Here is a 24,306-nt window from a genome sequence, read left to right as displayed (position 1 = left end):
AATGCTGGACAGAGTCAGCCCATGGGGCTACAGAAAGCACCAAGACAGCACCAGGGGAACTTGGGGCACATCTTGTCTGGGTCCAGGTTTTCTTCCTGAAGGGCAAGGATCCGGGGCCAGGTCCTCCACTTCTGTACCGGACTTGGTGTCCTGGGACTATAGGGCCAGGATCGAATGAAGCTCCAGCTCTCCCAATTTGGAGCAGCCAAATACCATCCAGGACTTTGACCAGCAAATGTCCACAGCGGTCAGCCAGAAACCTGCCAAACTGAGCATAACCTACGTGCCCATCTCACAGAGAGGAAGACTGAAGTGGTAAGCTGAATAAAACCAAAATCAAAGTATGGCGGCTCTTAATGCGCTTTATTGAATCCACTCTGGCTAGATGAGTGAGTGTGTTACATCTGTATACAGGGAGAGGTAAAGGGGCAGGGAGGGATGCAGCTGTGGATGGTGGAGCACATGTCAGGACCAACAGCCAAAACCCCCGCTATTAGGTTTAACTGTTTAAAGCAATGCAGATGGCAGCAATGATGGTGATAACAACCACGAGGATGCTGAGGACCAGGGTACTGATGTTCAGGCACTTGGCTGTGGAAGCGTAGGCTTGAGCTCCAGTCATATCGCCCGCCATCTTCCTGTCCCTAGACTGGAGCGGAGCAGATGGTCAGTGGCCCTGGAGCTAATAGGCAAACGCAATGACAGTTTCCCCCGTCACACTCCCTGTGGACTGCATCTGCCCCCACTTAGGTCAAATACTCTAATTACCCCGGAGGCCCTAGCACTTGCTGCTCACCCCACCACGATGGAGTGTTGTTCCCCACGAATCTCCAGTACACTTTCCACACAGGCTAGCAGCACCCCAATCTGCAAGGTGAAGGGGGCACTCTAGGCATTCCTCTAGACTGCCCTGGGACAGTCTGACTCCAGCATTCCCAGGTGGCCTCACCCTATGTCTGTCCAGGAGAGTCTTTAAATACACACACACACACACACACACACACACACACACACACACCATAGAAGAAAGAATGCACACAAACTTATTTTAAATGAAAGACCCCACCCCCTCCCTCCTCCCCCAGGTACCATCTGGGTAGACGGGGCGTCAGGCTCACACGCCCCTTCTTCTGCTATGACTCCCACCTCAGCCACACTCACCTTCACAGAGTAGGCATAGGCGATGAAACCCAGGCAGCAGAAGTTCATAAAGAGTGTGTTGAAGAGGGACCACACCACATGGTCAGGCACAGACACCTCTCTGGGCATGTTGATCACGGTGGTTCTGAAGGCAGCTGATCCTTGGGGTGCCCCCAGCTCAGCCACCTCATATTCTTCCTTAAGTCTTTCATAGTTCGGGGGCTGTCCCCCACTGGTAGCGGCAAGGAAGGTTTGAGACGTGTGGTTCATGGTGCAGAGCAAAACCAGCAGTGAAGGGCAGAACGAAGAGGATGCGCTGCTTTCTGGACTGGCCTTTCTCCCGCGGTTTCGGTTTCTCAGAAGTTTCCTTTTCGTGAATTTTGGCTTAATGAGAATTGGCTGAGTGCTGAGAGGCGGGGATCTAAAAAGCCTGTGGATCAAATTACTCCAAGGCAGGACGTCAGGAAGGACTGTGAATCAGGGAAACTTCCTGTTCACCAACCCAAGTCAGGACTTGTCCCAAGGCCCAAAGCTCACTGTTTATAACTGAGGGGTCCTGGAGTCTGCCAAACTCAGTCTAAAAGCTGCAGATGTTCACACGTGACTATCAAGGTCTGGGGGTGGGGGATGGGGGGGTGGGGGAGGGAGTAATAGAACCCTCTCTTCTCTCAGCAATAAAGGGTGCCCACAGAGCCCCCCCCCACTCACAATGGTGGCCAGTAACACTGGCTTTGGTGCAGATAGAGGTTAGGGTGAGCTGGGTCTCTCTTTGCAGATACCTGGTGCCCTAAGTGTGGTCAGTTCACTGGACTTTGATGTTGGAACTAAATGATCCTAGGTCACTTGGCTATTACCTAATGGGCCAGGGCTGGCATGTTTGTGCCTACAGCACCTCCCTTTTCCCTTTTTCCCCTCTCACAATTTATTAGTGCTAGTGCAATGGCCACTGAGGACTTTCATCGTGCCAGAAAAGCTGTCTCAAACACGTGGTGAGGTGAGGGCTGTGGCCAGGAAAGCTACTCCTGGTCATCCTGAAGGATTCACTTTAGCAGCCTTCCCTGACTAAAAAAAAAAAAAAAAAAGGTGGGGGAGGGCGGTGGCCTGGATCCTCCTGTTAGGAGTGATAGCTGCGTTCGATCTTGGTAGCGGCACCATAAGGACTAGGCTACCAGATGGGCTTCAGGTGTTTTGAAGCACCCACCCACCGTTCCTAGAGCTCTGGCCTTGGGGGCTGTCCCCCCACCCCCACCCCCGGTTCCAGGTTCTAGTCGTTTCGTCGTCTTCTTTGAGTCTCTCACAAGGACATCAGCACCTCCAACAGTCAGCCCTTGACAATCCCCTTAGCAGCTGCTAGCTTAATCAACATCTCCAATAAGGTCCTGCTCGTTGGAAGATAGGCAGTGTGGTTTCCACCGACTCACCGGCTCCCTCACGGAAGCTCCTGCTAGGCCTCAGGCTATGTAGCAGAGTAAGGCTCTGGCCTGGGGGCAGGGAGTCTGCCGGGAGCCTGAGAGCTGTTTTCCATTCTTCATTTGGCACAAAGGGCAGTCTCTGCTGCCTCAAGGATCACCAGAGGGACAGGGATTGACAAGCACTGCCGGAAGACCGAGGATCAGGGCCAGCCTTTTGTTGCATCCAGGATCATGTGCAATTGTTGACACCTTATCAGTCGGGTTCTGACCTGACTTCACTGTGGTTGGGGGTCAGGAAGATGACACAGTTCTGTTTTGGGGGGGGGGTTTGTTTTGTTGTTGTTGGTGGTGGTCTGTTTTTTGTTTTGTTTTGTTTTCTTTGTTTTGGTTTGCTTTGGTTGGTTTGGTTTGGTTTTTCAAGACAAGGTTTCTCTGTGTAGCCTTGGCTGTTCTGGACTCCCTTTGTAGACCAGCCTGTCCTGGAACTCACAGAGATCCACCTGCCTCTGCCTCTCGAGTGCTGGGATTACAAGTGTGCACCCACCACCACCACTACCACCACACAATTTTGGCCAGTGTCTTTCAGTAGAGATGGAATTGAGAGGCTGTGTTCCCTGTACCTTTCAGACCCACAGCATTCTCAAACCTGGAACCCACTGTCGCCTGCCAGAGACCATCTGTCCAGTAAGGGCCAAACAGGTGAGAAAAACAGGTGGGAGAGCACACTGCCTCAGCGTGGGCTAGGGGCAGGAGTTTCTCTTCTGCGCCCTTAGGATTAGTCATCACTTTGTTTACTCTCCGGTTTGGGGTAGGGAGCAACTTGGAGTCTTCCCACCAGCTGACCACTCTACCTTGCCCTGCAGGCAACCAACACAACAGGAAGGCTTAACAACTTCCATCGCTTCTGCTCCAATGACGCATTTGGGGAATGGGACTGTCCCTGGCTGAAGAGCCCCCACTCTGGGTTCTCTCACAGGTTTTAGTAACCACGAGCCATATCCATTCCCATATGTTCCACCTCAGACACATGGTTAGGATGGTGTACAGTCTGGAGATCACGGCCTGGCTCCTATGTCCAACAGTGCCCAACACGCCTAAGGTTTCCGTGCCCTCAGGATAGCAGCCCTCAGGATAGCTCATATGCAGTGCGGCATCAGGAAGGACTGAAATGTGGCCATAGGGGCTGGGCTACCTTCATTCAACCTGGGTCTGAGGTTGAGCACTCCAAGGGCCCGGGGCCATGAGTTTGATTGGAGTTGGCACACTGGGTCCTTCTCAAAAAACTCTTGTTCCTTGGCTGGTGCAAACCATAAAGGCTTTGATTTCTCACTAGGACTTAGTCTGAATCCACTCACTCCCCTTCAGTATGATAGCAGTGATCCTGTCTTCATTGCTATTACGGTCTCTGTCTTCCTAAGACTGACTCAGCTTCCAGGACAGTGAAGGGGAGCGGTGCTGCTTCAGAGCCCTGGACCTAGGCAGGTGAAGCATCTCTAACATTGCTTAGCCTCACAAGATGAGTTCCGGGGCCTTACATTATCTCAGAACTCAGGACTAGAACCCATGGACCAACACAGGGAGACCGCCACCCGTGGGCTCCAACAACTTGTCATCTTGATGTACCCAGAATGAGGTGCACATACATGCCCGTGCGAGGGCATCCAGGAAGAGGAGAGGTGAACTTCACTAGTCCAGACTAGTGGTAAAGGGTGCCGGAGGCCCATGAATACCTGCCCCTCCCCATTTCAGGACCTGAGGGCCCACAGAGTGATAACGCGCTCCATCAGCAGTGGTGCCTAGCAGTGAAGACTCCGCATCCCCTTCTGCTGCCCACCGCTGACCTGAAGTAAACCTGAGAGATGCTAGCAAAAAGGTAAGGGTCAGAATCCAAGCCAGAGGCCACCATAGGAATCTCAGACACAGCTTGTCTGGGTCCAGTCTTCCTCATGAGATGGGCGGACCCCGAGCTGGCCCTCTCCACCCCTGGACTGAGGGCTTCACTAGCTCACACTTCTACACCCTTCCTATGTACTCTAGGGACATAGACCCAGAAATAGGCAATGCTCAGCTATTGCCTGCCTGTGCCTCCTAAGGAAAAGAGGAGCCAATTCAGGCTGCTTGGCAGCTGCTGTTCCTCAGCAAGAGGCCAGAAATCTTCCTAGCTGTGGATCCCCACCCCCACCCCGCACTAAGCCCCGCCCACAGCGCCTCTGAAATAGGAAAGAGACCAGGGAAACTCTTAGTAAGTTCAGTGCAGGACCAGTCAGGGGACAGAGAGATAAGCGTAACTGCCACCACGTGCATTTTATTGAGTCTGCTGTGAAGAGATGTGGGAGGATAACATTCACATGAGGAGGAGAGAGTGACAGGTCAAGGCCTCTAGCCAGGATAAAGGGACAACCCTGTGAAGGGTAGAGCAACGCATGCTTTCCTCAAGAAAATGCTGTATGAGAGAATTTAATACCATGAACACATACTTCACGGAGTCCCCCAGCTAAAACTAAATCTAAAGTTTCCTACATTTTTTTTAAGCACAACGAAGGAAATGATAGTTATGATGAACATGAGGGCAAAGGTGACCACAGCACAGATGTTCAGTCGCTTGGCCTTTGAAGCATAGGTTGTAGCTCCAATCACGTCACCCGCCATCTTCTTGTCTCTGGCCTGGAAGAGACCAAATGATCAGTGTGGCCTTGGAGCAAGTCCTCTGAGAGGTAGGTGCTCTGCCTCAGTTGCCCTGTTGTCCTTCCTGCCCGCTACAATCTCCTCCCTCAGGTCATGGACCCCCCAGCCCTTTCCCACACTCAGACCATCCAGCAGACCCCAACACTGGCTGCTCACTTCCTCATGGGGTACTGTTTCCCTGTAAGCCCTACTTGCACACAGCCAGGTGCCCCAGCCTGCAGAGTAAAGGGGTGTCCCAGAAACTAAGCAATAAAGAGAACCCCGCTAAGTGGAGACAGTCTTACCCCAGAATCCCTAGGCAGCCTTCGCCCATATTGGAGAGTCTCCAAGATACATACAACCCACATACATGTTCTCTATGCTATATTCACGGTCTATACACACAAACACATAAGTGCATACAGGACACCAAACACAGAATGTCACATGTGCACAAACATAAGGCTGTACATGTCCCAGGTACCTTCTGGGCAGGAGGAGCCTCAGCCTCACACACACCTTCTTGGACCGTCACTCCCACCCCACTCACCTTCACGGAGTAGATGTAAGCAATGAACCCCAGGCAACAGCTGTTCATGAACAGTGTGTTAAACAGTGACCAGATAACATAATCCCGCGGAGCACTGTCGCTTTGGATGTAAACCACACTGGATGTCGCAGGAGCTGAGCCAGGGTTCTCCTTAATCATGTTCTGTGCTTAAAGGGAGCTCTTCTTGAGCCAGCTGTGATAGCTCACGCCTTTAACCCCAGCACTTGGGAGGCAGAGGCAGGCCGATCACTGTGAGTTCCAGGCCAGGGCTATTACACAGAGAAACCTGGTCTCAAAAAACCAAAAAGAAACGGAAGCTCTTGTTTCAAGGAAGTTCGTAAGGTATATAACCATTTGTGGCGTGAGGGCCGGATGCCAGGGGACGGGCTACATAGGATTTACCCCCACCCCCTGCCCCCCACACCCCCACCCTTGCCTTCTCAATGGCCTCTTTAAAGTTCAGCTTTCTCCAAAATTTCTGCTCCTGCTTGGAAACCAATGAGTTATCTGGGAAGTGGAATGTGGAAACAGATTGCTGAGCGGTAATTACACTAGGATACGGTTCTAGAAGAGCAAAGGTCAGGAGGGCCTCCTGTACTAGAACCCAAGTCAGGCCCTAGCCCTCCACCTTCCTGCTTGGAATAAGAGCCCTGGTGCTTTCTCCAGGCCTGGGGGTCCCCTCAGCCCAGGCCAACATCTACAGCAGCTATTTTCCTGCAGTTCCTCTACCATCCCAGTCCCAGAGTGCCCGAAGCTAGTCCTCACTGTAGGAGCATCCAATACAGAAATCTGTGTCCTCTTGCTTGCTTCGGATCAGAGCTGCAGAGAGCTACAGATCACTGTGATTCTGTCTCAGAACCGATGGTCAGTATGGTGTCTCTCAGGCCCAGGCTCTACTCACAGGCTGGGAGACTGGACTGGTTATGTCAGGCACATGGCAGCACGCTTGCAATGCTAAACTAATTTACTTGTGCGATTCCACTTTTCCTTCTTATCCTTCATCAGTTTATTAAAAGGGGAATGCTGGATGGGTCTGGGCCACACCCAGTGGGGCTACAGGAGGTGCAAGATCCAGTTGGCCAAGACCTTCCTGAAATTGCAATCTTTTCCTCTTGCCTCAGCACACCCCTCTGGAAAGATGGGGAAATCAGATCAGAGTGAGGTAAGTGAAGCCTTGCAAGTGAGGAATGTGCTGTTACTTTTCCCCAAGTGACAGAAACTAAGACCCTGAATTAGTCCCCAGCCCTAGGCCCTGGCCTCATACTGCAGACACTGGGCTACCTGCTTCTTCTGCTGTGTTCTCGGAAGCCCCAGGATACTTTGCCCAGCATACTTAGGAATACTTTGATGAGATGCCATAACTACACTGGGCCTTGAGGAGTTCTCATGGCCAGAGATCCATCCTTACGAAGGGTTATCCATCACTGTGAAACTAGTCCACTTGAGACTTCTGATCTCTCGAATTACGAGGCCAAATGAACCTCAATTCTTTATTATAACACGGCTAGTCTTAGAGACCCAGCTGCAGCAATGGAAGACAGAGGCAGGTTGGGACTCTAGGGTTAGACCTTGAGCTGGTATTTCAGGAGGCAGTGAAACTAGTTCATACATGTCATCAGCTTTAAGAAACCCTGTTGGACGGGCTGGAGAGATGGCTCAGGGGTTAAGAGCACTGGCTGCTCTTCCAGAGGTCCTGAGTTCAATTCCCAGCAAACACTTGGTGGCTCACAACCATCTATAATGAGATCTGATGCCCTCTTCTGGTCTGCAGGTATACATGCAAATAGAGCACTCATATACATAAATACATCTTTCAAAAGAAATGCTCAGTATGATGGCCCACGCCTTTAATCCCAGCACACTCAGGAGGCAGAGGCAGGAGACTCTCTGTGGGTTCGAGGCCAGCCTGGTCTACAGAGAGAGTCCAGGAAAGTCAAGGCTACCCGGAGAAACCCTGTCTCAAAAAAACCCAAAACAAAACAAACACAGAGAAACCCTGTCTGAGGCAGGCATGGTGGCGCACGCCTTTAATCCCAGCACTCAAGAGGCAGAGGCAGGTGGAGATCTGTGAGTCTGAGGCCAGCCTGGTCTACAAAGGGAGTCTAGTACAGCCATAGCTACACAGGGAATCCCTGTCTCGAAAGACCAAAACAAAACAAAACCAACCAACAAACAAAGAGAAAGAAACCCTGTTTGATTTCAGCGTCACATGCCAAGAGTCCCACAGTGTCTGCCCACAGAGCTCTCCTCTGCACTGCCCCCTTGTCCCTTGGGCCCTCGCTGTCTGACTCTTTTGGCCAAAAAAAAAAAAAAAAGGGAGGGGGGCTCTAGTGCTCCTCGGGCTTCCGCGGATGAGGTGCCCTGTATCTCTTTCTGGAGCCTCGCTGTCCAGCCCCGAGTTGGATGTTCCCTCAGGGTGACACGCTGGCTGTGGCAGCAATACTACAATGCTATTCTCTCATTCACTTTCCTTCTCCAGGGTCTGTGCAGTTTTCTCTCTTTCAGTGGTTAAGGGTGAAAGTATGGTGGCGCATGCCTTTAATCCCAGCACTCTGGAGGCTGAGGCAGGTGGATCCCTGTGAGTTCGAGGCCAGCCTGGTCTACAAAGCAAGTCCAAGACAGACAAGGCTACACAGAGAAACCTTGTCTCAAAAAAAAAAAAAAAGAAAGAAAGAAAGAAAGAAAGAAATTTGAATAGTTTAAGTATGTGACTATAGAAGATCACAGATAACTAAAAAATACATCTTAGTTATGCATTTAGCAAAAAAACCCCAACTTAATATACTAAAAGCAGAGAGAGAATTCAAAAGCAGATGAAGTTACTTTGTTGTGAAAGTTAAAAGTTGTAACAGTGTTTCTTTTTTTTCTTTCTTTCTTTTTTTTTTTTTTTGGTTTGATTTGGGTTTTTTGTTTGTTTGGGGTTTTGTTTTCAAGATTTAAAGACTTTATTTACCGGCCAGTTGCAGAGGCAGGCAGATTGCTGTGAGCTCCTGACCAGACTGGTCTACAAAGTGAGTCCAGGACAGCCAAGGCTACACAGAGAAACCCTGTCTCAAAAAACAAACAAACAGATTATATTTATTTATTTTATGTATATGAGTGCTCTATCTGCATGTACACCTGCAGTCCAAAAGAAGGCATCAGACCACATTATAGATGGTTGGGAGCCACCAGGTGGTTGCTGGGAGTTGAACTCAGGACCTCTGGAAGAACAGCCAGTGCTTTTAACCACTCCCCAACCACAAGTCACAGGAGTTTTATTAAACAGGCATAAGCTCTTTGTAACTAAGAGCCCACAGCATTTGATAGGGAGCACACAGGGACATCTTGATAAAACTTAAAATCTTCCTCCTCTAGGCCAGTAAAAACCTTCTCAGTCCTTCGCTGATACTACAATAATGTATGCAAATTTTGTCATTTTAGCAGGAAGATAAAAGTCTGCCTTCTCTGTTTATTTCCATATCAGCATTCGTTTTGGTTGGGCATAGCGTCTTACCTCGCAGTGCCAGCTCTTTGAGATGCTGACGCAAACGTTTTGCTGTGGGTTCCAGACTAGCCTGGCTACAGAGCGAGAGCAATCTCAAAAACAAGCAACAGCAAAACTTATTTTGGCAACCTTATTTAAAATTCAGTTTCAGCCAACTGACGACAAGAGCCCCACCCCTTCTAGTTTTCCATTTTGTTTGTGTCTTCCTTCATATCTGATGGGGGGCGGGGTGGGGGGAGGAGGTAAAACAAACCTAAGACTATACAAAATAGCTTCTGTAAGTGGAAGCAGGTCCCTGCCTCATATTTACAGCTGTCATGACAAGTGCACTGCTTCTCCGAGGATTGTCCCACAGGCGGTTGAGTCCCTTCTTAGTATTGTCAGTCCGCAGTCATCAGTCCGAAATCTCAACCCTTGATCACCTGGAAACTGAGCAGGAAGCAGTTAAGAGGTGCTCATCACACACAGCACTCCATAGGTTGACAACTATGCTGTTTCTCAACTCTTCTGTGAACTGTGCCATTTCATAATCTCTAGAAACCTTGCTTCTTCCGTACATAAGATCTGCTTGTGGTTCAGGTGTTTGCTAACTAACTCCGAACCACATAGTTCTTGTACATGAAGAAGCCGGGAATATACGAGATTTCAAATTGATTTTTGTTGTTGTTGTTGTGTTTTGTTTGTTTGGCTTTTCTTTTTTCTTTCTTTCTTTTTCTTTTTCTTTTCTTTTTCTTTTTTTTTTTTCTTTCTTTTTTTGGGGGTTTGTTTGTTTATCTTTTGTTTTGTTTTGTTTTTTTGAGACAGGGTTTCTCTGTGTAGACTTGGCTGTCCTGGATTCCCTTTGTAGACCAGGCTGTCCTGGAACTCACAGAGACCTGCCTGCCTCTACCTCCCGAGTGCTGGGCTTAAAGGCATGTGCCGCCACCAAGCCCAATTTGTTTTGCCTGCCATGGTGGCACATGCCTTTAATCCCAGCACTTGGGAGGCAGAGGCAGGTGAATTTCTGTGAGTTCCAGGACACCCTGGTCTAGAGTGAGTTCCAGGACAGCCAAGGTTACATAGAGAAACTTTGTCTCAAAAAATGAAAGAAAGAAAGAAAGAAAGAAAGAAAGAAAGAAAGAAAGAAAGAAAATCAAAACACGGTTTCTCTGTGTAGCCTTAGCCGTCCTGGAACTCACTCTGTAGACCAGGCTGTCCTGGAACTCACGGGGATCTGTCTGCTCCTGCCTCTTGAGTGCTGGAGTTAAAGGTGTGCACCACCACCCAGTTTGGATCTAATTTTAAGAGAGCTAAGTAGTAATCGCACATCATTTAATTTAACTTGGCAGGAATCTAGGGACATGAACTACCAAAGCAAAGGTTCTGAAGTCAATAGCACCATGGGAGGCTTGCTATCTTGAGGCTGTTACATCTTTTTCACTGATAAAGTGTATTTGCCTACTGAACTCCAGGACACTCAGAAACTTTTCCTACACTGTACTCAAGGCTAATGGCTCTTGTCCTTACACTGACAAGCTTCAGAGTGCTTCTGGTTATTGCGGGCTTGAAGACATTGGCTTGCTCTTCTTACATTATTGAGATTTTGTTTTTTAGTTGGTTTGTTGGTTGGGTTTTTTGTTTGTTTGTTTGTTTTGTTTTTTGTTTTTTTTTTTTTTTTTGCTTTTTCAAGACAGGGTTTCTCTGTGTAGCCTTGGCAGTCCTGGACTTGCTTTGTAGACCAGGCTAACCTCCCAGGGATCCACCTGCCTCTGCCTCCCAAATGCTGGGATTAAAGGCATACACCACTACCACCCAGCCATTTTTGAGAGTTTTAGGAATACTCAATTTATCTAAGCACTTATTTTTCTTTAAGTCTATTAAGTAGAGCTGATTTACCTTTTTTTTTTTTTTTAATTTTTTTGAGACAGGGTCTCTCTGTGTAGCTTTGGCTGTCCTGGACTCATTTTGTAGACCAGGCTGGCCCCAAACTCACATCGATCCACCTGCCTCTGCCTCCCAAGTGCTGGGATTAAATGCATGCGCCACCACGCCTGGCCTTCTGTTTTACCTTTTTACCTGTAAATATATAACCTAAAACTGAAATTTTGCCTCAATAATAGTACTGCTGACCAGTAAGTAATGTTGTTTGCAGACATTATAGAATATGGGCTATAACGTAATAAAGATGCGGCAGAGGAAGCAATCCCAGTGTCTCCTGCAGTGTTAGGTTACTATGCCCTGCCAGCAGGCAAGACCTTACCCTCATGACTTCAGTCAATAATTTTAACAGATAATTAAACTTATGAGAACTGGTGATGCTTACACTCAGCATGTAATGATTTACTCTCTAGGGCTTTGTGTCAGCCATGCCATTCTCAGGAGACACAGCCTCGCACGCTGTGAGCAGCCAGAGGTGCTTCCCTCCCCTGAGGGACCACCACTCCCATAAAGCCAGATGCTCAACCAAATGTTAGTGGGGGTTTTTTGTCGTGGTAGTGGTGGTTTCTTTGGTGGTTTTTTTTTTTTTCGAGACAGGGTTTCTCTGTGTAGCCTGTACTCACCTTATAGACTAGGTTGGCCTTGAACTCACAGCAATCTGCCTACCTCTGCCTCCCAAATGCTGGGATTAAAGGCATGTGCCACAGATGTTACCTTTGTTTGTATATGTTTGCTTTTTTATTATCCTTTGGTGAATGGGCACTCATCCCAAATTGAGTTTATGTAACATTAATTTTGTAACATTTCTCAAGCCTTAGAAAAATGCAGAAACAAAAGCTTAAGAATTGAAAACAGCTGGGGTGGGGGTGGGGGGGTTGGGGGGGTTAGAAGATGAGGGGATGGAGGATGGGGGAGGGGCCCTTGCCTTTAATCCCAGCACCTGGGAGGCAGAGGTAGGTGGATCTCTGTGAGTTCGAGGCCAGCCTGGTCTACAGAGTGAGTCCAGGACAGTCAAGGCTACACAGAGAAACCCTGTCTCGGAAAAAAAAAAAAAAAAGAATTGAAAACAAAAATAAAGGTTGGTTTTTTGTTTTTGTTTTTGTTTTTTTTTTTTTGGTTGGTTTTTTTTTTTTAAATAACTAATTTTGGTAACACCAACCAAAGAAAGAAAAATGTGACAGGGGTGGAATATGGTGGCTTCTATTTATAACCCCAGCACGAGGGAGGCTGTGACAGGAGACTCCTATGAGTATGAAACCAGCCTGGGCCATGAGTTACAAGCCAGCATGGGCTACAGTACAATAAGACCCTGGAAAGGGTGGGGGCGCAGAAATACCAGAGAGAGAGGGGGGGGGGAGCAGATCCAATAATTTATATTATAAAATCTTAGTTGTGAGCCAAACACAATAAGGAATATTCCTTTGATGTATAAATTTTGGGATGATACTTCACTACAAAAGAAACAACAGCAAAAGCTATTTGAAAGTTGGACGGATGTAAAAATCTTAGCTTTGTTGCAAATACTATTAAAAGCCTTAGCTAGGAACAAGATGTGAAGCCAGCCAGCCCTTTGTAAACTAGTGCATTTTGTACTATCTTATCTGGCTCATAGAAGGGATAATCCTTAGGCAATACAGCAAGAAAACTTTTAAAAAAAAATTTAATATTTTATATTAAAATGTGCGTCTCAAAGCCTAAAGGCTTAAATAACATAGTTTGCCAAAGCAAAACAGAAACATGTCAAGGCTAGGTTCAAAGGACAGACAAGAACACCCCCAAAAGCCAAGGGAGCCCTGAGCTACAGTTTGAGGTACAGGGAGGGCTTCTCCACGCGTGGTGGGTCAGCCCTGCCTTTGGCAACTGCTTTGGCTACTGAAGGCCTAAAGCGGCCCCACGCAGCCAAAGGTAGCTAGCTGTTCCTAGTGACTACAGCTCATTTGCAGACAAGAACTCTCAACCCTACCCTGACAGACAGGCCTGGGGAGCCCTGGGCAGCAGCTACTGTTATGGTTTCTGGCTCTGGAGTGTCTGAAACCTCCACTGTCCTTACAGCCTGATGGCTCTCTGGGGGAGCTCTTCCCAGGACCATGTCTGGTAGCTCTGCTTCTCTGGCTTTTTCTATCCTTCAGCCGCAGCTCTGATATCTCTCCCCCTGCCCCTCCCCCCTCTCTCTTCTCTCTCTCTCTCTCTCTCTCTCTCTCTCTCTCTCCCCCTCTCTCCCCTCTCTCTCTCCTCTCTCTCCTCTCTCTCCTCTCTTCTCTCTCTTCTCTCTCTCTCTCCCCTCTCTCCCCCTCTCTCTCCCTCCCTCTCCTCTCTCTCTTTCTCTCTCTCTCTCTCTCCCTCCCTCCCCCCCCCTCCTTCATCTATTTCCTCTTTCTGCCCTGGTCACTGCCCAGAACTTTACAGCTTCCTGTTATTGCCGTTGTTACTGTCACAGCTACTGCTACTGCAGTGACAGCCCATGCTGCTTCTACACTGTCGCAGCTCTAGAGTCGCCATGAGAAGACTTTTCTTGAACCGGAGGAAGTGGGCCAGCTCTGGTCTACGTGGGAATGGACAGAGGGAGACTCTGGCCTAACCGTGTGGAGATGAGACTGTGCCCTGGGCTAAGTTACTCCATATGTCCGCAGTAGTTAGTGGCTTTCAGGCCATGTCCCACCCTTTGGCTATCAGACTATTGAAGCAATAGGCCTCAAAAAAAATTAACATTTCCCCCAGAAATTTTATACTGAGGGAAGAGAATGTCCCAAACACAGATACCAGTAAAAAATGCTCTGCCACCTACAGAGAGAAAATGAGCCCCACTCTGACAATTTACTGAACTACCGTGTGGACAGACAAGAATAGGACGATGACAGGTGAGCAGGACCAAGCCTCCACCTGGACTTTTTAGCTATGTCCACTCCATATTCTACCTTGAAACCTAAACCTCATGACAATCTGTGCTCCAAAGAAGGATCTGGGTGTTAGGTCAGACTTAACTGAAGTGAGGTGAATATAAAAGAAAGAGGAGGGCTGAAGAGATGGCTCAGAGGTTAAGGTCACTGACTGCTCCTCCAGGGGTTCTGAGTTCAATTCCCAGCAACCACATGGTGGCTCACAACCATCTCTAATGTGATCTGATGCCCTCTTCTGGCCTGCAGGTGTACATGCAGGCATGTATACATAACAATAAATAAATCTTAAAGAAAAAAAAGAAAGAGGAGCCCAACTCCCTTTAGCCAGAACTGTGAGGACAGCACTCTACGGCAGTGAAGCTGCGCCCAGGTGCAGCAGGCTCGGGGCACAGAAAGGCAGAAAGGGAAATTCCCACACACACCCCAGGCGGAAGATTCAGTATGCAAATCTGTTCCCTACAGTCTCACAGTTCCAATTCCAGCAACGGTTGATCTTATCAGAAACTTCCAGGATCCTAACATCCTAAAGATGACTTCATGAAAGCTCTGCTGTTCAGAATTTCTTAGCTAACCTGAGGTTTGGGGGCTATTAGATCTTTATTGGGGGCATTGGACCCCTTCATTTGTACCTATTCCCAACAGACCCACAATGAATAAATCTCTCTCTGCTATTTCTTTCTTTTTTGTTTGTATGCTTGTTTGTTGAGACAGGGTTTTTCTGTGTAGCCTTGGTTGTCTTGGACTCCCTTAGTACACCGGGCTAACTTCAAACTCACAGAGATCTGCCTGCCTCTGCCTCCCTGAGCGCTGGGATCACAGGTGTGAGCCAACACACCCAGCTCTCTGCTACTTCTTTTTTTCTTTTTCTTTTTCTTTCTTTCTTTTATTTTATTTTATTTTATTTTTATTTTTCAAGACAGAGCTTCTCTGTGTAGCCTTGGCTGTCCTGGACTTGCTTAGTAGACCAGGCTAGCCTCAAACTCACAGCAATCCGCTTGCCTCTACCTCCCGAGTACTGGGATTAAAGGCATGCACCACCACGCCCGGCTCTCATTGCTTTATTATTTATTTATTCATTCATTTATTTATTGGTTTTTCAAGACAGGGTTTCTCTGTGTAGCGTTGGCTGTCCTGGACTCCCTTTGCAGACCAGGCTGGCCTCAAACTCACAGAGATCTACCTGCCTCTGTCTCCCAAGTGCTGGGGTTAAAGGTGTGCACCACCACCGCCCGCCTTGGGAAGCTGAGTTTTCCACAGCCAGGGTGACACGGAGAAACCCTGTCTCGAAAAATAAATAAATAAATAATTTTTTATCACGTGTGTGTGTGTGTGTGTGTGTGTGTGTGTGTGTGTGTAAAATGATTTCTCTAAGAATGTGCTCCGAATTAAAGCAATTGTTTTCACCTGTTACTTTTGTTTCCGTCTCTTAGTTTGTATTGGTGGTGACTGACTCAGCGGCTGCAGCAAGTCTTATTAGAGATTACTAAAGGTCCCCAGAGTTTGAAGAGTTGGTGCTCCCTGCACCCCCTACCCCCACCCCATACCTGTTGTGGTGACTCTAGGTGCCAAAGGGTTAATGGAAGTGTCAGAGCATCCAGCCCCTACTGTGCAATGATGCAGATCTTTGCTGGGGTTTTCATGAGACTGAGTATGTACCGATGAACCAGCCTATGCCCATCTCAGGCTTTAAAGTCACCTTCTAGTAAAGTCAGACTAGGCTCATTCCTGTTTGTGATTAAGCCTCCATTTCTCAAGGATTGGGCTCTGCCCCACCTGTAACCTTAACTACTAATGGCTCTATACTACCTGTCCCAGGAATAACAGCCATGTATTTATTTCAAGAGCCGGGAGTGTGGTAGCACACACCTTAAATCCCAGCACTTGGGAGGCAGAGGCAGGTGGATCTCTGTGAGTTCGAGGCCAGCCTGGTCTACAAAGGGACTCCAGGACAGCCACGTCTACACAGAGAAACCCTGCCTCGCAAACAAACAAACCAAGTTAATATAAACATCTTGCAATCCTACCTTTGTTTCACAAGGTTATAATGACCACCTGTTGTTACGACCATCTTCTTATGTTCTGCTCCTAGAACCCCACCAAATCCCCTATTTGGAAACCCCTGGCCCCTGAGCTATAAAAACCTTATCTTTCCAGTGTCTAATGCTGACCTCTTGAACCCACCCACCTTAGGGCGAGGCAGCCTGGCTACATGAATAAAGAAGCTTGCCTTAATTAATTAACTATGATGATTTGGGTCAGTGGTCTTTCTCTTTGAATCTTTGGGATTAACAGTACATCTGTTTCTGAACTCCCTGGAGATATCTACAGAGGCTGTTGTGACTTTTTCTTATTCTTTCTTTCTCTCTTTGCTTCTGTCTGTCTGTCTGTCTTTCTTTGCTGATGCATTTGTTTTTTAGATATGGGGACTTAAATTAACTGTCTTAGTCACTGTTCTCTTGCTATGAAGAGGCACCATGGCCAAGGTTAACTTTTATAAGATAAAGCACTTAATTGGGGGCTTGCTCACAGTTTCAGAGGTTTAGGCCCTTATCAGGGTGGGGGAAGTGGAGGCACACAGGCAGACACGGTGCTGGAGAAATAGCTGAGGGTTCTATATCCCCGATCTGCAGGCAGCAGAAGGAAAACACTAGGCCTGGTGTGAGCTTTTTGAAATCTCCAAGCCCCGCCCCCAGTGACACATCCTCCAATAAGACAGTACCTACTCCAATAGGCCACACCTCATAATTCTTTAGTGCCCAAGCATTCAAAAATATGAGCCTATAGGAACCATTCCCCACAATTAACGTGGGTTTAGGTTTGTTGTTGTTGTTGTTGTTTGGTTTTTGGTTCTAGGGTTTTTTGTTTGTTTGTTTGTTTGTTTTAATGTATACAGTGCTCTGCCTGCTTGTACAGCTGCACACCTGAAGAGGGCATTAGATCACATTATAGATGGTTGTGAGCCACCATGTGGTTGCTGGGAATTGAACTCAGGACCTCTGGAAGAGCAGTCAGTGCTCTTAACCTCTGAGCCATCTCTCCAGCCTTGTTTGTCTGTCTGTTTGTTTGTTTTTGTTTGTTTTGGGTTTTTGAGACAGGATCTCTCTGTGTAGCCTTGGCTATCCTGGACTCACTTTGTAGACCAGGCTGGCCTCAAACTTACTGCGATCCACCTGGCTCTGCCTCCCAAGTGCTGGGATTAAAAGCGTGTGCCACCACTGCCCAGCAATTGACGTGTTGTTATCTTGTCTTGGATTTGTTTGTTTGTTTGATTGGAAGGATTTGGCTTGTCCATAGAGTTTTCTGCTAAAATAGCCGCTATTCGAAAAAATTATTTTGAAGTCAGCACCATAGGAATCAGCTCAGGCTATAAAGGGGAAACGTAATATTCTCTTCCATAATTAAAAAAAATTAGCTTATTTATGTGTATGCATTTTTTGCCTTCACGTATGTATATGCAACACATGCATGCCTGGTGACTAAGGAGGCTAGAAGACACTGGACCTCGTAGAACTGGCCTTTCAGATGGTTGTGAGCTGCCATGTGGATACTATGAATCAAACCCAGGTCTTCTGCAAGAGTTTATAGTGAGTGCTCTTAACCACTGAGCCCATTCTCCAGCCCCTCTGTATGGGTTTAATTCAAGATGTATGCTTTTCAAATCTTTTTGTTGTTTTTGTTTTTTGAAACAGGGTTTCTCTATGTAGCCTTGACTGTCCTGGACTCACTGTGTAGACCAGGCTGGCCTCAAACTCACAGAGATCTACCTGCCTCTGCCTCCCTGTGCTGGAACCACAGGTGTGTGCCACCATGCTCGCTCATTAAGACATTTTCTTTTTCTTTTTTGTTCATTTATTTATTTAATGTATATGAATGTTCTGTCTGCATGTACATCTGCACGCCAGAAGAGGGCACCACATCACATTATACATGGTTGTGAGCCACCATGTGGTTGCTGGGAATTTTGCTCAGGACTTCTGGAAGAGCAAACAGTGTTCTTAACCTCCGAGCCATTTCTCCAGTCCAGCATTTTCTTAATTGGTGATTAATGGGAGAGAGCGAAGACTACTGTGGGTGGTGCCAGCCCTAGCCTGGTGGTTCTGGGCTCTATAAGAAAGCAGGCTGAGCAAGCCATGGAGAATAAGCCAGTGAGCAGCTGTTGGGGGAATGGTCTGATGTATTTTGATGTTAATTGCTGCTTGCTGTCTGACCCAACTTTTGCTTAATAAAAAGCCATCCCACCTGGGCAGGGCAAAGGAGCTAGGTGGAGCTAGGAGAGAGAGAAGAATTCTGGGAAGAAGAAGGACCACCACCAGGAGGGGGAGAGAGACCTGAAGTGAAGAGAGGAAGGCCACCATGGGTTAGCTGGAGGAGAAGCACATGGCCGGCAGCGTGGATGGAGAATCCAGCCCAGATGAAGATCATTAGCAAGTATTTGGGATTATGGATGGGAGGTAGCTTGATAGAGGTTATTAGAAGCAGATGGCATGGGATTGAGACATGGATCCCATGCTTACCCCACTATGGGAGGCAATTTAGAGGATTGATATCTGCCCTGCCCCAGGTTAACCAAGGCTATTTTAAAATATAACCAGTGTCTGTGTCTTGATTGATTGCTAGCTGGGCCGACAGGTAATACAGATAATTTTAAAAACAATAAGCAGCAGCCCCTCCACAGCCTCCGCATTAGCTCCTGCCTCCAGAGTCCTGACCTGCTTTAATTCCCATCCTGACTTCCTCAAGTGATGAAGAACAGTGACGTGGACGTGCAAATCAAATAAGCCCTCTCCTCCCCCAGCTGCTTTTGTCCCAGTGTTTCATCGCTGCAGTCGTGACCTTCCCTAGAACACATGCACATATAATTCATTTGGGTGGCTTACAGGCTCTGCTCTGGCTATTGCAACAACAGCTCCAGTAGTTGCTCGGTCCACAAGGGTGGATGTCCCAGCTGGTCTCCAGTTCGCTTTGGAACCCCAAAGAAGTGGGTTCCAACACCAGTGAAGAGGTGCCTCAGCGACAGGACAGGTGAACTTGATGAGAGCAAGAAGGGAAGAGCAAAAATTTCTTTCTTCCATGTTCTTTTAGGTAGACTACCACCAAAAGGTGTGGCCAAATTTAGGGTGTGTCGTCCACCTCAAATAATCCAGTCCAGAAGATCCATCACAGGCACTCTCACCTTGGGTTTAGTTGATTCCATAAGCGGTCAAGCTGACAAGCAAGAAAAGGCAACACTTTTTTGGGAACACATTCATGCCTGAATACTCAAATGACACAATGTTCACTGAGTCATAAAATAGAAATTTTGTTAAGTGGCTGGAAATTTTTATTTGGCTGCTTAGATAATATCATAGTGTATATGCATGTGTTTGTGTTTATATGCTACGTGTGTGAGTACCCACAGAGGTCAGGAGAAGGCATCAGATCCCCTGGACCTGGGAACCAAACCTCTGTAAGTGCAGGAAGTGCTCTTAACCACTGAGCCATCTCTCCAGCCCCAGAAATGTCTTAACATATAATGACAGTTCTAAAAGTGGTGTACTCCTAAGTAATGCATTAAGACAAGTTTCGTGCCGGGCCTGGGGGCACACACCTTTAATCCCAGCAGTCAGGAGGCAGAGGCAGATGGATCGCTGTGAGGCCAGCCAGCCTGGTCTGGTCTACAACGCGAGTCCAGGACAGCCAAGGCTACACAGTGAAACCTTGTCTTGAAACCACCCCCCCCCCCATAAAAGACATCTTTTGTATTGGAGGACTTTATGTGTATAATTTTTTTATTTAATTTTTTAAGTTAGTATACAAAATGGCAGGTTACATTAGAAGATGTACAATTGTAGAAACTTTGTCTCAAAAAGAAAAAAAATCAATAGATATGTTTTTGTTGTAATTTTGTTTGTTTTTGGCGGGGGGAAGGGGGTGTTCCGAGACAGGGCTTCTCTGTCTAGCCTTGGCTGCCCTGGACTCGCAGTATAGACCAGGCTGGCCTCGAATTTACAGCGATCCACCTGCGTCTGCCTCCCGAGTGCTGGGATTAAAGGCGTGCGCCACCACCCAGCTAAATCAATAGATATGGAGTTACAGTAACAGTATTGTTTCTGTGGCAACCGTGGGTATACACACGCTTTCAACAGTCCTGCTGTGGAATCAGATACGGCATGTGACTTCCTTTCATGAGGGAGGTGCAGAAAATGCCAACTGCTGCTGCTGAAAAAGCTGGGATCCAGGCTTTGCTTTATGGATCACAGATGATGGTTGTTAAATCTCACCTAGGCACAGAGAAAGCCTGCGTTGGAACATGGTCGAATTGCTATTGTTGATTCCTAAAAGGAATTTCTTTTGTTGCTTTTTGAGACAAGGGTCTCAGGTATTTAGCTCTGGTTGCCCTGGGAAATCACTATGTAGACCAGGCTGGCCTTGAACTCATAAAAATCCTCCTGCCTCTGCCTCCTTCCACCTAATATCTAGCAGACAGCTGATAGATTTTTAAATAGCCTTATTTCACTTGGGGCAGGGCAGATGTTAATCCTCTAAACTACCTTTACCTCCCAGCCCCCTGTGCCAAGCCAATTGTTCTAATAATTTTCATCTGGGCTACATTCCATGCACGAGTCCATGAATTGTTCTTATTCCCTCACCTGGGCCACTTCCTCCATCCAGGCCAGCCATGTGCTGCTCTCCTCGCTAATCCACAGTGGCTCTCTACCTCCTCATCCCTCCTCTTCCTGTTTCTCTCTCCCAGGATCCTTCAGTCCCCAACGTCCTGGAATCTTAGCCACATCTACCTCCTTCTGCCCTGCTCGGGTATAGGCCTTTTAATCAGCCAATCAGAGATAATTGGGGAACATTCCTTATCATCACATGGTTACAGGAGACAATTCAACATTCATAACAGTCCCCATGGCAGAGCAGTAACCAGATCTCAAGGTACTGAAATCCACATTTGAAAACACAGTTGAACCTTCCTCTGATATTTTCCTAAATGTTATATTACATCATTTCTCTCTCTCTCTCTCTCTCTCTCTCTCTCTCTCTCTCTCTCTCTCTCTCTCTCCATCTTTCTTTCTTTCTTTCTTTTTTCCTTGTTTTTCGAGACAGAGTTTCTCTGTATGTAGCCTTGGCTGTCCTGGACTCACTTTGTAGACCAGGCTGGCCTTGAACTCACAAAGATCCACTTGCCTCTGCCTCCCGAGTGTTGGGATTAAGGTCCTGTGCCACGACCGCCCAGAACTCACAGAGATGCACCAGCTTCTGCCTGGGATTAAAGGCCTGCGCCACCACACCCAGCCCCTGGCTCTTCATTTCACTGTAGTGCATCTAAGTGTCAGTCATGCGGTGGACTGGCTGGGGAGCCTCTTCAACAGCAGAAAAGTGTCCTGAGTGCAATGTCAGATACATCAGGCCTTTCTATAATATCAAAATTAATTAAACAAGCGTACACTCACAAGGTACAGTAGTTTCATCGGCAGTAATTTGCTAGATATCTCTGCTTTCTTTGATAACCCTGACCAAAGCAAACACTTTGGTTCCTATCTTAATTAATTAACAACAGTAAATGGAAATTAGTTTTTAACAATACAGCTCCTGTATTTAACAATAATGGCTCCTGTCCTCAGGATCCTCCCAAGTTGGTGGCAGCTGTCACCACCACCATGAAAATAAGAGCAGTCATGGTCAAAGACTCAGGCCACAAAGCTCTGGTGCAGGCTACACCATTACGGAGCTAACATTAGATTCCTGGACTGAGCTTGGGAGAATTCCCCAGTGGTAACACACTCAACTTTCTAGTGTCTTATTAATAACTTTCCTTCTGCAGGAAGGAAGTTGTGGTTGCTTTTGTCATTCCAGAGTGGTAGATTTCTGAGGTAGATTAAAGAGAAGGAAGAAAAAAAAAGCTGGGCATGGTGATGCATGTCTTTAATCCCAGCACTCGGGAGGCAGAGGCAGGCAGGTGCCTGTGAGTTTAAGGCCAGCCTGGTCTATGGAGTGAGTTCGGACAGCCAAGGCTACACAGAGAAACCATGTTTCAAAAAAAACCAAGCAAGAAAAAAAGAAGAAGTTGAGTGGGCAGTGGTGGCGCACGCCTTTAATCCCAGCACTCGGGAGGCAGAGACAGGTGGATCACTGTGAGTTCGAGGCCAGCCTGGTCTACAAAGGGAGTCCAGTACAGCCAAGGTTACACAGAGAAACCCTGTCTCAAAAAACCAAAAGAAGAAGAAAAGAAGAAGAAGAAGAAGAAGAAGAAGAAGAAGAAGAAGAAGAAGAAGAAGAAGAAGAAGCAGCAGCTGAGCCATCTAACAGTGGGAAAGACGGCTGGGACCCATTTTAGGGATGGAAATCACGACAACCAAGACTTAACTTCTGTCACTGGGGCTGCCTCACCTGGCTGCTAGGGACGTGGAGAAATGTAGTCATTTAACAGGAAACCCAGATTCGATTCCCAGAACCTACATGGTGCCTCACAACAGTCTGTAATTCCAACGCTAGGGGATCCAATGCCTTCTTCTGGCCTCCAGTGGCACTGCACACACGCAGTGTACAGGCAAACATGCAGGCAGAGCATGCATACATATAAAATAAAAATAGAGATTAAAAAAACCTTTAAGCTTTGATATCATTTTGAGACTTGCAGATGGAAGTGAAAGCTTTGCTGGATCTTTTTTGTTCCTCTTCCTAATGTGGCTACATTTAATAAATCTCCGTTTTCTGTTTTCCATATTTAATTTGTCTCTTTTAATTGGCTTATAGAGGACTTGGGGCAGGGTTAGGGTTAGGGCTATTGTTAGGAGCCGCAATCGCCATTACAAGATGGCGCCGGTTTCCTGCTTCCTGGTTCTTCACGGCTGTCTGGCCTTGAGTGCGCCTGGGTGTGGCGCGAAACCATTCGCTAATGCGCTTGCGCAAAGCGTGTTTTACTACATGCTAATTAGGCACTTTGAGTGAGCCAATGAGGACTCGGCACGCCTCCCGAAACAGCATATAAGCAGCGGGTTTTGGGCGACTCGGAGTCCTTCGCATCTGCCATCAAAAAGAGCTGATCAATAAATGCTGTCAGAAGAATCTTGAGTGTGGCCTGCTCCTTCTCGGGCCGCAGGTTATGTCCCCCAGATTCGATAACACTACATTAGGGCAGCACATGGCAGAGGCTCAAAGAGGCTGCTGCCCGATATTAAGCTATGCTGAGGAGAGGCTTCTGGGAAGGAAAAGTGCATTATCTGGCTCATCACATAATAATCCCTCCAATCTCCTGGTTAGCTTGGTCTTCACCCAAACCCAGAGATTAGTAGAAGCTAGAGCCAAACCCAGATACCTTCACCTTTTCATATGGAAATTAGATTCCAGGAAAGGGCAAAGCTAGTGTTTACATTCCAGTGTCACCAGGGAAACTGCAAGTCCTGGCCAAAGCTTCAATAGCTTGAAGCTACGGTAGCAATAACAGTGAAAAAAAAAACAAACAAATAAATCTGAGTACAGAAAACAATTCCAGTATCTCCTACTATATTCCCACAACTATATGGAACATTTCTGTGACCCCAGATGCAGGCAGGCGACCCTGGCAGCCTCAGACAACACGGGACTAGGTGTAGGACGGATAGGGAGAGGGACCATTGCTAGGTAATAAAGATGACAAGTTTCCAAGGTTGGCAGCTTCTTCCTGATCTGGGACAAAGGCCTGGCAGCTGAAAACCAAGGCTGGCAGGCTTTTCCTCCCGCTGCCTGTGGAACCCGTTTGCTGATGGACCTGAAAGGTGGATGGATTGAAGGCCAGATCAGGACATGATTACGCACTACTCATGAGCCAATCCACCAGCCTGTCTCTGTGCAAGCTGACAAACTCTAAATCAGGGGAAGAAGACCTTTCAAAGTTTAAAAACTACCCTGGAGGGGAGAGTGAAGTTTTGAGGCTCCCTAGCCTCGCCCCCCTCCTTTGCCAGGCTCTTTCTCTCTGCTGCGTTCTCTTCTCAGTGTATCCGGGACAACAAGTAGGACAGCCTGCTCTTCCTGGACTCAGACTCCGCCAACGTTCCAGCCTTTCGCCTTCTCCCCAACCCCATCGACACCCCAGTGTCAACAGGAAATAGCCAAAGACGATTTCTTCACCCTTTATCCATTTATGATCAACAGAAGGCTGGGATGTGCTTAGACCCAGGTCAAGCAACTCCAGATTCTCCCAGCATCCCTCAGTCCCTACCTGCTGCAGGGCATGGCTGGCATACCCCACTCTCTAGCCTGACCTTTCCAGGCCAG

At 47.5% G+C, this 24,306-nt stretch overlaps 1 protein-coding gene across 1 annotated transcript; it reads right to left on the bottom strand.

The window, feature by feature from the left end:
* Positions 1-344: 344 nt before the first annotated feature.
* On the bottom strand, positions 345-1,516 carry LOC311592113 (interferon-induced transmembrane protein 3-like). The gene is made up of 2 exons (XM_084772098.1): positions 1,162-1,516; positions 345-649 (listed from the first exon to the last, which is right to left on the bottom strand). The coding sequence occupies exons 1-2, from the start codon at positions 1,408-1,410 to the stop codon at positions 500-502; spliced, it is 399 nt and encodes a 132-aa protein (XP_084628224.1). The 5' UTR covers positions 1,411-1,516; the 3' UTR covers positions 345-499.
* Between the last annotated feature and the right edge of the window lie 22,790 nt (positions 1,517-24,306).

The sequence above is a fragment of the Acomys minous genome (assembly GCF_964271855.1).
Source record: "Acomys minous genome assembly, chromosome: 2".
NCBI classification, from domain to species: domain Eukaryota; kingdom Metazoa; phylum Chordata; class Mammalia; order Rodentia; family Muridae; genus Acomys; species Acomys minous.
Note: the sequence above shows the minus strand (reverse complement) of the source record. Positions and strands in the feature narration are given on the sequence as shown.

Excerpts from the sequence above, each read along its gene's own strand:
- LOC311592113 (XM_084772098.1), bottom strand. The coding sequence starts at position 1,410 with ATGAACCACACGTCTCAAACCTTCCTTGCCGCTACCAGTGGGGGACAG. Across the intron at positions 650-1,161 it reads CCTATGCCTACTCTGTGAAG|TCTAGGGACAGGAAGATGGC; the intron begins GTGAGTGTGGCT and ends GCTCCGCTCCAG.